The sequence below is a fragment of the Frieseomelitta varia genome, unplaced genomic scaffold, assembly GCF_011392965.1.
Source record: "Frieseomelitta varia isolate USP_RPSP 00005682 unplaced genomic scaffold, Fvar_1.2 scaffold_572, whole genome shotgun sequence".
NCBI classification, from domain to species: Eukaryota; Metazoa; Arthropoda; class Insecta; order Hymenoptera; family Apidae; genus Frieseomelitta; species Frieseomelitta varia.
In genome coordinates, this window is record NW_025110337.1 from 109306 (window position 1) to 128264 (window position 18959).

Below are 18959 nucleotides of genomic sequence, written 5' to 3' on the forward strand. Positions count from 1 at the left end.
ACTATGTACTAATTATAGTATACTATATATTATAATTATATTATACTATAATATTATATATGTATTAATATTAATATATAATATATTATAATGTTATATATTAATATTATATTATATTAACGAAAATTTTATCTTTCTCAATATCAATCGAATGAATTTTCATTCATTTTAGAATACATGGTATACTTTCATAATATTTTTTTTTCTAATTGCAAGAATGTATACTATACTGTAATATTATATGTGTATACTGTATACTATAATATTATATATGTATTAATATTAATATATAATATATTATAATGTTATATATTAATATTTTATTATATTAACGAAAATTTTATCTTTCTCAATATCAATCGAATGAATTTTCATTCATTTTAGAATACATGGTATACTTTCGTAATATTTTTTTTTCTAATTGCAAGAATGTATACTATACTATAATGTTATATGTGTATACTGTATACTATAATATTATATATGTATTAATATTAATATATATTATATTATAATATTACATATTAATATTATATTATATTAACGAAAATATTATCTTTCTCAATATCAAACGAATGAATTTTCACTCATTTTAGAATACATGGTATATTTTCATAATATTTTTTTTTCTAATTGCAAGAATGTATACTATACTATAATATTATATGTGTTTACTGTATACTATAATATTATATATGTATTAATATTAATATATAATATATTATAATGTTATATATTAATATTATATCATATTAACAAAAATTTTATCTTTCTCAATATCAAACGAATGAATTTTCACTCATTTTGGAATACATGGTATACTTTCATAATATCTTTTTTTTCTTAATTGCAAGAATGTTGTTCGATACGAATTCTTTTAAAATTTCCTAACTTTATTCATTCCTCCACTTTCCAATCTAAAAAAATTAACTACTTTGTACAGCAAAAATTGAGGTCGCGCGGCAGGAAAAGTTCGCTGCGACTCGAGGGATTAATCGCGAAGCTTCGCAGAAACGGACGGATCCGTGAAAAGTTTCCACCGCCGCGGAAAATTTCTTTCGCGTGGAAGAGTTCGTCCGATTCGCCGCGGCTTAAAACGATATTTACGATTATTTACGATCGTTATAGACAGAACGTGCTGTTACTGGATATTAAAGTTTGCCTTTCTCCTTTGCAGTGGATCCTGCGATGATGCATCGTCGTGCCCTTGTGAAAATCCTTCTTCTCTCGCAAAGCCTATCCGGTGCATCGATACAGGCTTCGTGCCCTTATGGCTTTTTGCAAAACCAGCCGCTATTAATCTTCTCTCTTCCCTCCTGTGCATGCATACACGAAAGCTCGTTGCGACGAGAAAAAGAAGAAGATGTGAGATCCGAGACTTCAAATTTTCTCATCAAAATACTTCGAGCTGTCTTTTGTAGCATTTTTCCTTCGGAATCTTCGATTTAACACTGAACGCCGTTTAAACAGTCAAAATTTGATTTGAAATTTTAATTTCAGTGAAAATTTGATTTAAAATTCGTTCTAAAATTTAATTCCTGTTAAAAAGAAACAAGGAAAAAATCTAATTTCTTTTCTTGTTATCCGAAAATTATTTCGTGTATTTTTCTCTGTATGAAATTTCCTGTATTCTTTTCGTAAAAAGACGTTAAAACGATCACAATAGGTATATACGTACATATAAAGTATTGGTACGTAATTATTATTATTTTAGTTAATATCATTCGCGGAGTTAAAGACTGACAAGAAATGTCTTCACTGGTTCAGTATGTTACGCGAGAGACGTAAAACCAAGTGTCAAATTAAAACAAATTTTCGCGGTGGTACACATCCAAATTCGAGTATCACAATGTTTCCAAGTCTCTCTAAAAAGTTATTCTACCCGTCTAGTTTTGGCCCCTTGCACTGGTTGCGCGGATCATAACGAGAGACCGAGCCCGTATACAATGATTCGTTTCTTTTTGGAATGATATTCATATGTATTATAAATATTAATAATATGTATTTGTGATGTTACTATTATCGTTAATAGCGATTATTATCATACCATTGTACTACTAACAATATTATTAACTTGCCTATATTATTAACCTGAACCTAACCTAAACCCTTGCGCTGGCAACTGGTTGCGCGGACCATAACGAGTGACCGAACCCGTATACAATGATTCATTTCTTTTTGGAATGATATTTATATGTATTATAAATATTAATAATATGTATGATATTTATATGTATTATAAATATTAATAATATGTATGATATTTATATGTATTATAAATATTAATAATATGTATGATATTTATATGTATTATAAATATTAATAATATGTATGATATTTATATGTATTATAAATATTAATAATATGTATGATATTTATATGTATTATAAATATTAATAATATGTATGATATTTATATGTATTATAAATATTAATAATATGTATTTGTGATGTTACTATTATCGTTAATAGCGATTATTATCATACCATTGTACTACTAACAATATTATTAACTTGCCTATATTGTTAACCTGAATCTAACCTAAACCTTTGCGCTGGCAATTGGTTGCGCGGACCATAACGAGTGACCAAACCCGTAATGATTCGTTTCTTTTTGGAATGATAACTCGTCGGTATGATGTCACTGGATAAAAATTATTGAGAAGTAATAAACTCATCATTTGCTTTGCCCTGGTCACATTTAAATATACTTGAAACTGAGAAAGTGTTGCAATCTGGGACAAAAGATTGTCGACGTCGTTCCAGCGCAAGGGGTTATCGCAAAATTTGAAATAAATATCGCAAAAAATTCGAAAATTCCAAACAATGCAAAATTCCTCGGAAATTGCTATCCCCGAATATTAAAAATTCCAAGTGTCGAACGATCGTTACTAGGAAATATTGAAACGTTCGAAAAATATGAAAGAAAAACTCGGGTTAATGTGTCGCGTTGAATCGTTAAACAGATCAATTTCAAATTCATATAGTGGCTCGCCTGAACGGTGAATCCACGCGGCGCAATATCGCGAAATATCTTGAAATATTCATGAAAAAAAGCATGAATGCCGGAAACGATTGCTCCGCTTACCAGACGATCCGCGCGTTTATTTACGACAGGAAATCGACTGAAAATCCGGTTGTTCATTTGCCGGGGGAAACTGGAATGACCGCAAGCGTCGTTGCGTCGCCGTTGCAAACGATAACGGTGGCACCAGGGGAAAATGAGAAATTCCAGCAAGTTTAATGAAAGTATTTAACAGGCAAAATTGCTGTCCCGCGCGTAACAGTAAGGAGGGAGAGAGAGAGAGAGAGAGAGATGCGCTTCAGCGAGAGCCACCGCGGAAAATTGAAATGCATTTTCCACCAAAGTGTATTCGTTAAATAAATGTTTTTTCTCTGTCGACCTTTCGCGCGTTGCCTCTTTCTCCTCTTTTTCTCTCTTCGATTAACAACAGCGTTAGGTCGTTTAAAAAGTTACTCCTGCGAGGCGCGAAATATCTTATTAGTCGCGTTTAATTGTAAATCCTCTCCAACGTAATTAATGCTTGGTCTCGTTTTTGTTTTTCTTTTTTTTTTGTTTTTTAATTTCAGGTTCTTTCGCTTCGAACTGTAGATGGTACGTTTTTTTTCTTCAGCTGACTGAATCGCGTTTCCCGTCGACTATGATATATATATTTTTGAAAACCAGTGTTTCCACGCATTTTATTATACTTGAAGTTCCACGTAAAAATCACTCACAGTCACTGGAAATTCTACCGATTTCTTTTTATTGAAAAATTCTATTATCTTCCCGTAAAGATTATTTTTTTAGGAGCAGAGACAAGTTTCCAGCTAACTAGATAGGTGCAAAAAAAAAAACCAGTATTTCTAAAAAAATTCCACGCGTTTTAATATACTTAAAGTTTCACGTAAACATCACTCACAGTCACTGGAAATTCTACCGATTTCTTTTTATTGAAAGATTCTATTATCTTCCCGTAAAGATTATTTTTTTAGGAGCAGAGACAAGTTTCCAGCTAACTAGATAGGTGCAAAAAAAAAAACCAGTATTTCTAAAAAAATTCCACGCGTTTTAATATACTTAAAGTTTCACGTAAACATCACTCACAGTCACTGGAAATTCTACCGATTTCTTTTTATTGAAAGATTCCATTATCTTCCCGTAAAGATTATTTTTTTCAGAGCAGAGACAAGTTTCCAGCTAACTAGATAGGTGCAAAAGAAAAACAGTATTTCTAAAAAAATCCACGCGTTTTATTATACTTGAAGTTCCACGTAAAAATCACTCACAGTCACTGGAAATTCTACCGATTTCTTTTTATTGAAAAATTCTATTATCTTCCCGTAAAGATTATTTTTTTCAGAGCAGAGACAAGTTTCCAGCTAACTAGATAGGTGCAAAAAAAAAACAAGTATTTCTAAAAAAATCCACGCGTTTTAATATACTTAAAGTTCCACGTAAAAATCACTCACAGTCACTGGAAATTCTACCGATTTCTTTTTATTGAAAAATTCTATTATCTTTCCGTAAAAATGATATTTCTCAGAGCAGAGACAAGTTTCCAACTAACTAGATAGGTGCAAAAGAAAAACAGTATTTCTAAAAAAATCCACGCGTTTTATTATACTTGAAGTTCCACGTAAAAATCACTCACAGTCACTGGAACTTCTACCGATTTCTTTTTATTGAAAAATTCCATTATCTTCCCGTAAAGATTATTTTTTTCAGAGCAGAGACAAGTTTCCAGCTAACTAGATAGGTGCAAAAAAAAAAAACAAGTATTTCTAAAAAAATCCACGCGTTTTAATATACTTAAAGTTCCACGTAAACATCACTCACAGTCACTGGAAATTCTACCGATTTCTTTTTATTGAAAAATTCCATTATCTTCCCGTAAAGATTATTTTTTTCAGAGCAGAGACAAGTTTCCAGCTAACCAGATAGGTGCAAAAAAAACCAGTATTTCTAAAAAAATCCACGCATTTTATTATACTTGAAGTTCCACGTAAAAATCACTCACAGTCACTGGAAGTTCTACCGATTTCTTTTTATTTAAAAATTCTATTATCTTCCCGAAAAGATTATTTTTTTCAGAGCAGAGACAAGTTTCCAGCTAACTAGATAGGTGCAAAAGAAAACCAGTATTTCTAAAAAAATCCACGCGTTTTATTATACTTGAAGTTCCACGTAAAAATCACTCACAGTCACTGGAACTTCTACCGATTTCTTTTTATTGAAAAATTCCATTATCTTCCCGTAAAGATTATTTTTTTCAGAGCAGAGGCAAGTTTCCAGCTAACCAGATAGGTGCAAACGAAAAGAAGCATCAATGAGGAGAGCATTACCTGTTCGTAGTTCCTGATGAAGTCCCGCAGCTCTCGTTCCTTGTCCTCGAGGGTGCCGTACAGCGCCTTCATTTGATTAAGAAGATCGAACTTTTCGGCCTTGAGCCTCTTGCGATCGGCCTTAAGTGCCTGGAGAGCTTCTTTGGCGTGTTGCAGTTCCATTTCAAGAGCGACGAACCGCGCCTCCTCCTCGAGTGCCGCGTCCTCAGAGCCGACCTCGCCGCGCGCCGCCCCGCTGAATAGCAATCTCCTCAATCTTGCTACCTCGGCCACCAGGCGTTCGTTCTCCAGTCGTAGCCGCCTCGTGCTGGCCAGCTCCACCGAGCCGGTGCTACCGCCGCCCCCATGAATGTTTGATAACCTCGACGCCACCAACGGATCGCCGATTCCTGCATCCACGCATCGATAGAAATAAATTCCGTTTGAGAGGTGACCGAGAACGCGAGATGGATAGGCGATGGATATTAGATTTTTAGATATTCAGAAATTTATTTAGTAGCTCTTCGAGCTACGATGGTGAATATACAAATGAGTGCAAGAAGTTCAAATGGGAATGATTAATCTGCTCGACGACTGCAGATCCATGCAATGGATCCTAAGTGGAAAATTTGAGTACTTATTAATTAGATGCTGTCTGAAAGATTGCAGAGAGTTCTACGGGAATATAGCGAATTCTAATTTGGATACGGGTGGATTAGAAATTTACAGGTGAAAGGAGCGTTGATCCGTTTCAACGAGGATTATTCGGGGTATCATTCCTGATGAATTCACGACGAATTTGTATTTCGAGTGTTAGTTTCTCTTGGGAAACCATAGCTATATGTGGAACACGTATAGGTATAAATAGGTAGAAATAGTTCAAAGTTATATAAATAACTATAATATAGCTATAAATAATTGTAAAACATAAATAGCTATAGTATAGCTGTAAATAACTGTGAAACATAAATAGCTATAAATAACTGTAAAACATAAATAAATAGCTATAAATAACTAATAAATAGCTATAAATAATTGTAAGACATAAATAGCTATAGTATAGCTCTAAATAACTGTGAAACATAAGTAGCTATAATATAACTGTAAATAACTGTTAAACATAAATAGCTATAAATAACTAATAAATAGCTATAAATAATTAATAAATAGTTATAAATAACTACAACATTAAATTTATAAATATATTTAACATAAATTTAATATAAAATGTGATAGAAATAGTTAAAAGCAATATTTAAGAAATTCACGACCTTTCTGGTTTAATGATTCTGAAGCAAATGTCGGCCAGCCTTTCTACAAAGATGATACAAATTATTGTTTCTCTAAACATTCGCCGAGCCCTCAATAAAACTGATGAAATCCCAACTTGTTTGTTGGGATCCGGCCCAATCGTAAACCGTGGAAAATTGACTTGAACGCAACGGGCTATGTTCTCTCGAACAGTCGCCAACACTTGTGTCCAATTAATACGGAAAGGGTTAAAGTTATCCTCGGCAAACGTCAGCTACAAATGTCCAGCGTGAATGGTTACGCAATTGAAAGACATTTTGAAATAAGGCCTTCGAATCAAGAGAAAAAGCGAGCGAGCAAACGAAGGGCAAGAAAATTTCCAAGAGAACGAAACAAAGAATCTTGAAACGTCTAAAGCCTCCGAGAGAAGAATCTGCGAGACACCCAAGATAAAAAGAAGAAAAAAATATACAAAAGCCTATTCGACCCTTTAGAAGGGAATCAATCCTTTTCTCCATTCCCCAAAAGACACCTTGCTACAATTATCTCAATCGAAAGGACAAACGACGAGTATTCGTCAAGCACCAAAGAGCTGTCTAGAGATAAAACCAGGAGAGCCTGGCTTGATCTCAGAGAAATCGCCGCGATTATTTTAAACAATTATTGTAAAAATCCCCGACAAACCGCGAGCTGGCTGAGCATTCTCGACCGGCAGTCAATGAGTCTTCTTCTCGATCAAGCTCTTTCAATCGACCAACCACGACGTATCATTCTCAAAAATGCAGCAAGATTCCAACGACTGAAAAGCACTCTGTTCCTCTTTCTCTCTCTCTCTCTCTCTCTCTCTCTCTCTCTCTGCTCTGTCAGCCGTCATGCTCGTTTCCGCATTGAAGAAAACTCAGGGTAGGGCATTTATCTGAAGTTCAGCTCCGTTTAATTCCGGGGGAATCGTCGGCGCGGCCGTCGGTGGAACAATCACGAACAGTGAATGTGCCGGGACGAAAGGCTGAAAGGGAACGGCTTCCATAATTAAATGCCGGGTTACCCACCGAGGGAATTAGCTGGCGACGAGGGTCTGCTGCCTGGGGCTGGTCCAGGTGGTTCATTGTCCTCCTCGGCCCTCACATCGCCGTCCACCAGATCCTTGTCCATGTCCTTCTCGTGCTCGTTCATCTCCTTCGACGATCGCAAGGAGTCGCGATTGCCCGTCGATATCCGGAGTCTCTCCACGCTCGATCGATCGCTGGCGCCACGATGGAAGAACGTCGTTCGGTTGCTGGTCCCCCGGTCCGGGCTGGCGCTTCCTGAACGCGAGTCTACGCTTCCGCCGGAACCGCCGAGACGCGTCTTCTCCAACGCCGGGGCCAACGGCCGGCGTGCTTTCTCGCTCGGGCTGCGACTCGGCGAGCCATTTCGTTTCTCTGGAAATTCGGTGGATTGCCGATCTCTTACCTATTTCTCTGATCTGGTTTGATTTGGTTTGATTTGGTTTGATTTGGTTTGATTTGATTTGATTTGATTTGATTTGATTTGATTCGGTTTGGTTTGGTTTGGTTTGGTTTGATCTGGTTTGATTTGATCTGGTTTGATCAGGTTTGATCTGGTTTGATTTGGTTTGATACTGTTTGCAGAAGTCGTGGAAATATTTGGTTCTTTCGCGGATGTTTGGAGCAATAGCCGATGGTTTGCAATTGTTTCGAAGTAGGTTTGTAGAGTGTTTTGAAAATGTTTGAATGAGTTTGAATTGGAATAATTAGCAACAAGCGTTTTAGAATTAGAATATTTACGTTCTGAAGTTTGTTACAACATCAAGTAATGTATTTTTTAAATGGAAATAATTTTAATTAAACGCTGCGTGTTATCGAGAAACTTTGATAAAAGTAAACTATACCTATCGATAGGGAAACGAAGTGAAAAGTTCCATTTGCGAATTTGACGTAACAAAATAAATATATATATATGTTCGCGTGTAATGTCGTAGTTTCGTCGTTAAACGTTAACGACGTAGATAATTCTTTGTTGAAGGTTGTGCACCGTTGTAAATCAAAAATAGCGCTCGTGCGTGATTCACGGTTAAAACTTTATCTCCGATTTCCGGAACACGTTGTACTCGTACCGTAGTATATCTCATCGTTACTTGACGTCGCTTTTACGACTGGCCGTGACTCACCGTTCTCCCCGAAAGATTGGAAGAGCCCCAGCTTGGACCAAGAAAGATCAAACTTCCACAAACACGCGTAAATAACCGTATTTATGATATTGAACCAATAATTATTCGCTGATAATATAATTTCAAATTATTCCAATATCAACATTCGTCGTTAATCGCTCCAAACATTGACCTAGCTTCCGCCAAACAGCAATTATCATTCGATCTGCTATCTGCTTCTGGACAGTTGCTTTTAGACAAATTAAATAACACCCACACAGTTCGATCGCGTTCGCCACCGAATTGAAAGAAATGCGAAAAGAAGTCGCTGTATATGTACGGTGTCGGAAGTCACCTAGTCCAGAATAATTCGCCAAAAACGTCGAACGATCGCGCGCAAACACGCTCAAACCCCACGGAATCGCCGTTCGTACCTATGGGACTGGTTCGTCGATCGATAGGACTGGTTCTCTCCTTCCTGTCTACGGGGCTGGTTCTCTTGTCGATGGGACTGGCCGACTTGTCGCTGGCGGAGCTCCTCTTCTCCACGGGGCTACTACCGGCGCTGAGTCTTTTCCCGTCGTCCTGCGACTGTTGTTGTTGTTGCTGCTGCTGCTGCGGCTCGCCACCCTCCTGTCCAGGGCTGCCGCCATTATTCCCGGCGTTGGCTGCTACTCCTCCGTTGTTGTTGCTCGAGTTGCCAGCCGCTCCTGCACCGTTGTTGTTCCCAGCGCCGTTGTTATTGTTCAACACCACCGGCAAAGCGCCGCGTACGTCCCTCAGCTCGCCGCGGAGCGTGGCGCACTCGCCCCTGGCACGTTCCAGCTCCCCGTCAAGCCGGGCGCCAGTCGCTGCGTTCTCCTCCACCATCACGCGAAATTTTGCCTGCAAAACCAGCAGCCAGACAATGGCACGTTAGACAGAGAGATTTCGCAGGGGGAGAGGGGTGAATGGGTTTAGGCTGAAAGGGGAGGATGTTAATCCTGCGATAATGAGCAGCACGCGGGAGGAGATCTCGTTACCACCGTGAAAGATAATCCATATTCGTGGAAATTTTGTTTTATTGTACGTAAACAAGGGACGGTTGCGAGAGCTGCGGTCGCGAGTCTGCTTAGCTTTCGTTTCGAATCGACTCTGTTTGTAACTGGTGGATCGCGCGTCGTTGAACGAAGGAAATTTTACTGTGGATAGATAGAGTCGTTTTTATCGTCAGAACGAGATTCTCAACTGATCTCGTTAACTCAGCTTTCTACTCGATCTTCAGACAAGATATAAACTTTGTTTTTTTTTTCTTTGGAGATACAAGATAGATACTTTGTTTTTTTTTTTTTTTTTTCTTTGGCTTCGAAACAATTAATCCAGTTAATTCGGACTAAGACAATTTCGTTGCAATTCTCGTTTCTCAGTTCGAAGAATCGGCGAAGAAGACAATTATCGGAAATGAAGATACGATTTTGACTCTCTCAACTGATTTTCCATCAGTCGATCAATCATTTTTCGACTTGTTGCTTCGAAAGAAATTATCTCAAGTCATTGTCAAAATTCTCGATAAACACATTTCAGTTGAACGATCAATAATGAAAAGATGATTGTCAGAACGAAGACACGACCTTCTCAATTGATTTTATTGCTCGTGAAGTCACTTAATCAATCAAGACTACGAATACTTTTTGACTTGTTGCTTCGTGTAGGATCACGCGATGAAAAAAATCGTGTGAAAGATATTTCGTTAGAAAACATTTCTATAATAAATGTCTTAATTCGGACGATTTCGTTTGAGAATTCTCTTTTGAGAAATGTTTTTCAGTTTAGCAAAATGAAGATACGACCTTTTCAACTGATTTTATTGGCTCGTGAAATAACTCAATCAATCAAAATATATGTATATATATATATATATATGACACATACTTTTGACTTTTAGTTTCATGAAAAATATAAAATTTGACTTCTCGTTTTAGTCGAGTAAAAAAAATATTTTGCCAGAGAGGAATTCAGGCGATTTTATTAAAGTATCATTTTGCAGTGTCGAACGACGAATCAATGATGAAAACGACTGTCAGAATGAAGATGTGACCTTCTCAACGAATCACTTAATCAATCAAGATATAAATGACATATACTTTCAGCTTATTGCTTCGTGTGAAAAATCACCTCTGCGTGAAAAATATAGGATGGGCCAAAAGTCACTTCCTACTTAAAACAAATCCGTAACCTTTTCACTGTATATTTAAAAAAAGATTCTTTTCACAGATTAAAGCGCGCTAATTTAAAATTTAATTCAATTAATATTAATTAATACACTAAATAAAATTAGTTTCTTTTTATATTTTGATGTTAAAAAGAAAAAAAAAAAAAAAAGAAAATAGAAGAGAGGGAAGAAACTTTCGGCCCACTCTTTATTTTGGAAGAAAGAAATTTCTCAATAACGAAAACGACTGTCAGAAACAAACATGCGATCTTCTCAACTGATTTCTATTCGCTCGTCAAAGTTACCTAATCGAGACAACTTGTCATTCTACGTGTAAAAAGTATCTCAGCCGAAAGTGCATCTCGATCTTAATTTCGACGAACGAAACGTTTCTCAGCCGAAAAGATCAACGAACGGCGATAAATTTCCCAAAAGGGGAGGGCCGAAAGTTTTCGCCGCGAATTTTGATCTCGGTGAGATGAAATAATGGTGCGCAGCCCCTTATTTGCTCAGCCACCGCCCCGTCTCATCGCGGCGAAAGAGGGGACAAACGAACGGCGAGAGAGGAGGAGAAAACGAGGGAAGGGGGAAGGCATTGAAAGTTCCATGAAGTTGCCAACGAGGTCTGCAACTCGCGGCGGGTAGAGCTACGTTATGCACCGACGTTTCGCCGAGTTACGAACCCGGTTAATGCCGGGTCCGAGGTAAAACACGAACAAACACACACCGCGGGCCCGAAGATAAAAGTTTTGCTTCGACGCGAGCCGCGCAATATTTAATAAGCCTGGCCGCGCGAACACGAATCTCATTGTAAACCCCCCACCCCCCACCCCCTCCACCGACGCCTCCCCCCACCCGCTGCGCCGTTCTCGTTGTACTGACCGTTCCAAAAGCAGTGTTCTCGCCGCTCGGTTCTGTCGTATTGTATCGACTCGCGCCACAGTGCAGAAAGTTCGTGCCTGGTTTCCCTCGGCACGGCGCACAAAGGATCGCTCGGATATTTAAACGTGTGGCTGCTGTCAGTTAATCGACGTACGTAGGACAGCAACAACGTTGATTTTGTAGAATATTTTCTAGAATATTTGAGGAGAATGGGGAAATTGGGTGACGAGAGACTCTCGAAGGTGGAAATGTAGATCGTTGGATGATAGAGAGAAACGAGGCACGTCGAGACGTGCGTCGCTATTGTATTTTCCAGAACGTGCGTCTCGCTTCGAGGGAATTGGGAGGGAATGAGATTGTCGCTAAAGAGAAGATCGACAGATGTAGGGACAATTCGCGTCCAGACGTTGGTTTCTCGCGTGTATATATTTGGAATGTATCTCGTTTTGGTGGAATCGTGATTTTCTTTCGGAATGCGTAACGGTGTGCTTAATTATTTCTAGACGAAATGCACTTGCTGTAAGATTGAGTTAAATTATAAATAAAATGATAAATCTTTTTTTTTTTTTTTCGTTTCTTTGAGAAATTTTTAATTTTACTTTTCTTTGTTTTTTGTTTCGTTACCTCGAGGTATTCTGAAACGTGCTAAAGTTACAAATGTATATATAATTTTTTTCTACCTAAACTTTACGATAAATAACAAAAGCGAATTTTTCTTTTACACAGTGTACTCGAATATATTCGACATTAAACAAAACAAATCCCACCTTTTCTATGACGAGTATAGTCTCGAGGCTGAGGAACATGTCACCTTACTTGGGACGATTAATCCCTTCATCGTTATTCCACCATTGAGAGTCAGAACTTGAAAACAAGCTGTATTCAATAATTTAATTTTCCACGACAAAGTTCCATTTCCCTTAAAAAAAAAAAAAAAAAAAAAAAAAAAAAAAAAAAAAAAAAAAAAACAAAAAGAAAAAAGGAAAATAATTATCTATTGAAACACTGGCCTTGTCCTTCTGCTATCCACGATCCACTTTCTCGCATTTCTGTTGAAAAATCTCGGTTACCAGAACCTCCGCTAACCCTTTGCGCTGGCAACTGGTTGCGCGGACCATAACGAGCGACCGAACCCGTATACAATAAATCGTCGCTTTCTTCTTCATTTGAACATCGCCGGTGTGATGTCACTGGATAGAAATTACCAAGAGGTAATAAACTGATCGGTTCGTTTTGCCTGGGTTACATGGCAACTGAGAAAATGTTGCAATTTGGGACAAAAGACGTGCGTCATCCCAGCGCAAGAGTATTAATCAGAGAGTGTGAGATTAGCTGTGTGAGATTTGGAGAAGAATTGTAATCAAGGGTAGTGGCACGAAGACGGCGGGGCCAGGTTCTGCAGATAAGGCCAATCCTCGGGAATGATGGTGGAAACCCTCGGAACGGAATAATAGATAGAGCTTCTCTTGTTCTGGCTAACTCAGCAGCCAGTCCATTGAGGTAGGTCAATGATTACGGAATGTAGCTGTTGCGGTTAGACAGGAATATCGAAACGAGGTTGTAACGAGGTGCCAGCGTCCGAAAGGCACGCCAGCCGAGATCAGTAAGAGCCTAAGATGATGACGTTTGATCTTCCAGTATATATCGACGTACATTGTATACGTATTTTCGACCACGTCGAGAATTTGTACAGAGAACGCGGCCAGTGAAACACTACTCTGTGAATGAATTGTCGCTCGCGTTTCAATTGCTCACAGATTAACCAGAAATACTAATGATATTAGATCGTAATCAGGCCAATGTGTTCAAATGTTGCTTAAGGAAACAAGAAAGGAAAGAAACAACTTCAATAAACGGATTCGTAAAGTGGAAATCACGTCAACTGCCGACGAGGAAACAATTAACCTCGAAGAGAGGGACAACTAACAGTCTTCAATTTCGTTACACGGCCAACGACGTTTGATCGTAGTCGCTGTAACGGGATGATCGCTTAACGAGATGTTTGATTGCATTTTCGGTGAGATAAGAACCTGAAGGGAAGCACAGAGAATAAAGAGAAAAGAGAGAGAGAGAGAGAGAGAGAGAGAGAGATTTGATAGGTAGCGGTGAGCCAGTAACGTTGGCCAAGTTCCAGGGACACAAAAAGGATAGCCAGTGAGGATAAAAGGCATCGCGAACTTGTTGCGTTCCCAGAGGCGTCTTTCGTTTTCCTTTCGTCGCGCCGAATCCACCCCGGCGACCGTATTCGCCCTTTTCACACCATCGTGAATCGCTGGATCGCCGATAAATTTCTGTTCAATGGGCCTGACCTCGCGGATAATACTCTGTGTGAGTGTTTGTGAGTGAGCCTGACAGATCCTGTCGCCATTGCTCCTTTCGTATTTGACTATGTTTGAGAACACACGCTATTGTTATAGAAATTATGATGATGTAACGTAATTGGCAATAATATACCGTCGCAGAATTTTTACAATCGAAATAAATTAAAATTAAGAAAATTAATTATTAAACGTACTGTGTGTTTGTATGTGAGTCTATCAGGTCCTTTCGTATTTGACTAAGTTTGAGTCTATCAGGTCCTTTCGTATTTGACTAAGTTTGAGAACACACATTGTTACAGAAATTATGATGATGTAACGTAATTGGCAATAATATATCATCGCAGAACTTTTACAATCGAAATAAATTAAAATTAAGAAAATTAATTATTAAACGTACTGTGTGTTTGTATGTGAGTCTATCAGGTCCTTTCGTATTTGATTAAATTTGAGAACACACGCTATTGTTACAGAAATTATGATGATGTATCGTAATTGGCAATAATATATCATCGCAGAACTTTTACAAATCGAAATAAATTAAAATTAAGAAAATTAATTATTAAACTGTGTGTTTGTGTGAGTCTAACAGGTCCTTTCGTATTTGACTAAGTTTGAGAACACACGCTATTGTTACAGAAATTATGATGATGTAACGTAATTGGCAATAATATATCATCGCAGAATTTTTACAAATCGAAATAAATTAAAATTAAGAAAATTAATTATTAAACTGTGTGTTTATGTGTGAGTCTAACAGGTCCTTTCGTATTTGACTATGTTTGAGAACACGCGCTATTGTCACAGAAATTATGATGATGTAACGTAATTGGCAATAATATATCATCACAGAATTTTTATAAATTGAAATAAATTGAAATTAAGGAAATTTTTCTGAAAATTTTGTGATTCAATTGTAGATATTTCAAGTTTTCCAGACTCGTCTGACAAACGATTTGTTTCCATATGCAACAAATACTCGCGACTGAATAGAATAATTAAAAGGTGCAGTTATTAAAGCACACGCAGCAAATTTTATTGTTACATCGTGCCTCGTATTTCACGAATTTCCATTCCACCGCATGTTTGTTGTTAAACGAAATACCTCTGTTGTTTCTCGCTTTCGAGAAATTATTAAAATAGTTATTCGTTACTCGTACTCCCTTTAATTTCAACACGAACGCGCAATAACGAAGTGTGGTTTCCGTGCAAAAACACTGTGGGAGAACCGACACGCCCTTAGGGTAATAATTATGATCGAAAGTTCAAAGACAATGTGGAGTTCAATCCGGCTTCCACAACGAGAGGATTCTCATCTTCCTGGCGAAAAACGTGGCATGAAATATGCATTACATCGGGCATTTTTCGCTCGTATTGAATTACGTCGGTGTTGACTATGCTATCTCCACCGTGTATACGAAAAAACACGAGTTTAGAAACGAAAATTTTCCATTCCTTTGACGATTAGTTTTATTACAGAATGATGACCCTTTTAATATATATATAAAGTTATTATTTTCTATTCAATGAAATTTTTAAACAAATATGAAACTATTTCTGAAAAAGATTTTTATGAAAACTATATAACTATATAAAATTTTTTATGAAAACTATATAATAATATAAAATATAAAATATAAATAATATTATTTTTATAAAAAGTGTACAATAATATAAAACTATTCTAATATTATAATTTTATTTTCAATGTTAAATATAAAATTTATGTTTAACAAAATTTCATCATATTTAATTATTTTAATATATTTACATTTAATATTAATTTTTATATTATATTAATATATATATGATATTTAAATATTATATTAATATATATAAAATATATAAATATATAATATTTAATATTATATTAATATATATATATATAATATTTAAATAGTTTATTTAAACCTACATTAAAAAAATGTGTCGTTGGGCTAACAGGGAATTTCAAAAAAAACCTGCGTATCAAAGTCGTATTATCAGTAGCTTCCCTTGACACGTAGGTCAACTGGTTTCGGGAGGATTACATCTTTCAAGGGGAATAGAACGTTGGACAGACTACTGGACAGGGGAACCGATGTGCGGTCGATGGTATCGGGACCGACATTATCGAGATCTCGCAAGACCGAACACCACCGACGTCGTTTCGCTGCTCTTTCTTCCTGTTGATTATCGATAAACTGTCCGACAAGATACGCGGATGCAATTATCGTTTCTGCTACGAGCACTAGCGTTCTGCGACTCGATACGTTGATCTAACCCTAGCTGGCTCTTCCTCTCGTTTCAATCGGAAAACAGAGTTTCAACGTTCCCAAGCAAATTTTGATTCTCCAGGTCACATTCGAAACACCTTCGCGTTTTCTCGCGCGCAAGTACTTTCGGTTGATCGTTTATATAAAATATAAAATATTTGTATATTTATATTTTCAATTATTAATATTATTATAATATTAATAATAATTATCATTATTAATATTATAATTATTGTAATAATTTAATTATATTAATAATAATATATTATAATTATATAATTAATAAATATAGTATAATTATTAATTATATTATTAATAATATATATTAATAATAATTATTATTGTATTAAATGTATTTATATGAAATATAAATATAAGCAATAATTAAAATTTATATAAATTATAATATTAATATATTATAATATATAAATAAATTATAATATTAATATATTATAATATATAAATAAATTATAATATTAATATATATACATAATATAATAATATTAATATCATAAATTATATAATATTTATTATACAAATTATTATAAACATTTACAAGCAACAATATAAATTTATATAAGAATTAAGTATATAAAATATACAAGTGTGTTTCACTTGTATAAAATATTCGTTGTAAACGAGAGAAATTCTTCTAACCCGATATGTCTGCTCCTGTCATGGCGGAAGAGAGTTAACTTGATAGTTTAATTTTCCTGACTTTCTTCTTCGACGCTCTCTCAGAAACGTCGGGAATGTAGCCGTGTAGAAAAAATGTAGACGAAATTTCTCGCTCGACTCCATTATCTTACATCACGCATCTCTTTTCTTGAAAAAAAAGCGTCTTCTTTTTTTGAAATTTTCGTTCTTCGTTCGTGGTTGGCGGAGGGAAAATTCGTGTTTAAAAAGCACAGACGTAATTATAGTGTAATTATAATATACCATAGCAGAGGATACAGTAATTATCATGCTCGTCGTTGCAACGTAGTAGCCACCGATGAAAACGGGAATCGAACGAGCAAAAAATAAAAAAGAAGAAGAAAAAAGAAAAAAGAAGAAACGAGGAGGATAACGGAGAAAGAGAAGGGACAGCGTGGAGAATGAACATTACCGGATCCACTCGAATTTATGAAATTGCAATTTCAGCCACGGGTTTCATCGCGCCCCGGGGCAATTTATCTTGCGCAACGAGGGCAAGGAAACTAATCCTTTTCCTTATTCCCTCGGATTTCCTTTCCTGACTGACAATCCTAAGGGCCCTTCGCGAAATTTAATTAGCAAATGAATCTCGAAGCGAAAGACGAGAAGATAGTTAAAAAAAAAAAAAAAATAAAGGACAGGGTAAAGAAAATATATATACATATATTAACCTTGAGCGGTATGAGGACATATTACCAATTAAACTTCCATCGTGTACACGTCGACTAAATTTTAGAAGTTCGAAAAAATATTATCAACTGTTGTGGATCACTGATGATCAAAACATATGATTAACTTTAAGGGATATGGAGGCTCATTAACAATTAAACTTTCGTCGTGTGCACATCGATCAAAATTTAGAAGTGAGTTTTAAATAATATTTCTGAATATTCCAATTGTTTAAATATTATCTAATATTTCTAATAACATATTTGTAACAATTAAACAATAAATTCTCTTCTATAACATTTCGAAGTCCTATTTAAAATTTTTAATTAATCATTTGCTGTAATGGAGTCACTAATACATTTCTAAAAAAATTTACATTATCTGTATCGCATTATTAACGATCGCAAAATCAGATTAATGTCAATCGATACGGAGAGCTCATTACGAATTGAATTTTTCTCCTGTGCACATCGACCAAATTTAGAAGTCTGAAAAAAATTGTCAACTGTTCTGAATCATTGACGACCGAAATATATATTAACCTTGAGCGAAGAATCATTACCAATTAAACTTCCGTCGTGTGTACATCGACCGAATTTTAGAAAGTTGAAAAAAAAATTATCAACTGTTGTGGATCACTGACAACCAAAACATATAATTAACCTTAAGGGTACGGAGGCTCATTACCAATTAAACTTTCGTCGTGTACACATCGATCAAAATTTAGGAGTGAGTTTTAAATAATGTTTCTGAATATTCCAATTGTTTAAATGTTATCTAATATTTCTAATAACTTATTTGTAACAATTAAACAATAAATTCTCTTCTATAACATTTCGAAGTTCTATTTAAAATTTTTAATTAATCATTTGTAGTAATCGAGTCACTAATACATTTCTAAAAAATTTTTCATTACCTGTATCGCATTATTAACGATCGCAAAATCAGATTAATGTCAATCGATACGGAGAGCTCATTACGAATTGAATTTTTCTCCTGTGTATATCGATCAAATTTAGAAGTTTGAAAAAAATTGTCAACTGTTCTGAATCACTGACGACCGAAATATATATTAACCTTGAGCGGATAAGCATTACCAATTAAACTTCCGTCGTGTGTACATCGACCGAATTTTAGAAAGTTAAAAAAAAAATTATCAACTGTTGTGGATCACTGACGACCAAAACATATAATTAACCTTACGGGGTACGGAGGCTCATTAAC

General features: G+C 36.0%; 1 protein-coding gene across 1 annotated transcript in view; it reads right to left on the bottom strand.

The window, feature by feature from the left end:
- Positions 1–18959, bottom strand: part of LOC122534058 — a 117368-nt gene that overhangs the window by 32702 nt on the left and 65707 nt on the right. The window contains exons 4-6 of the mRNA XM_043664344.1: positions 9159–9609; positions 7625–7996; positions 5346–5734 (exon numbers count right to left, since the gene is read on the bottom strand). Of these exons, the coding sequence (XP_043520279.1) occupies positions 5346–5734; positions 7625–7996; positions 9159–9609 (1212 nt within the window). The remainder of the gene's footprint in view (positions 1–5345; positions 5735–7624; positions 7997–9158; positions 9610–18959) is intronic.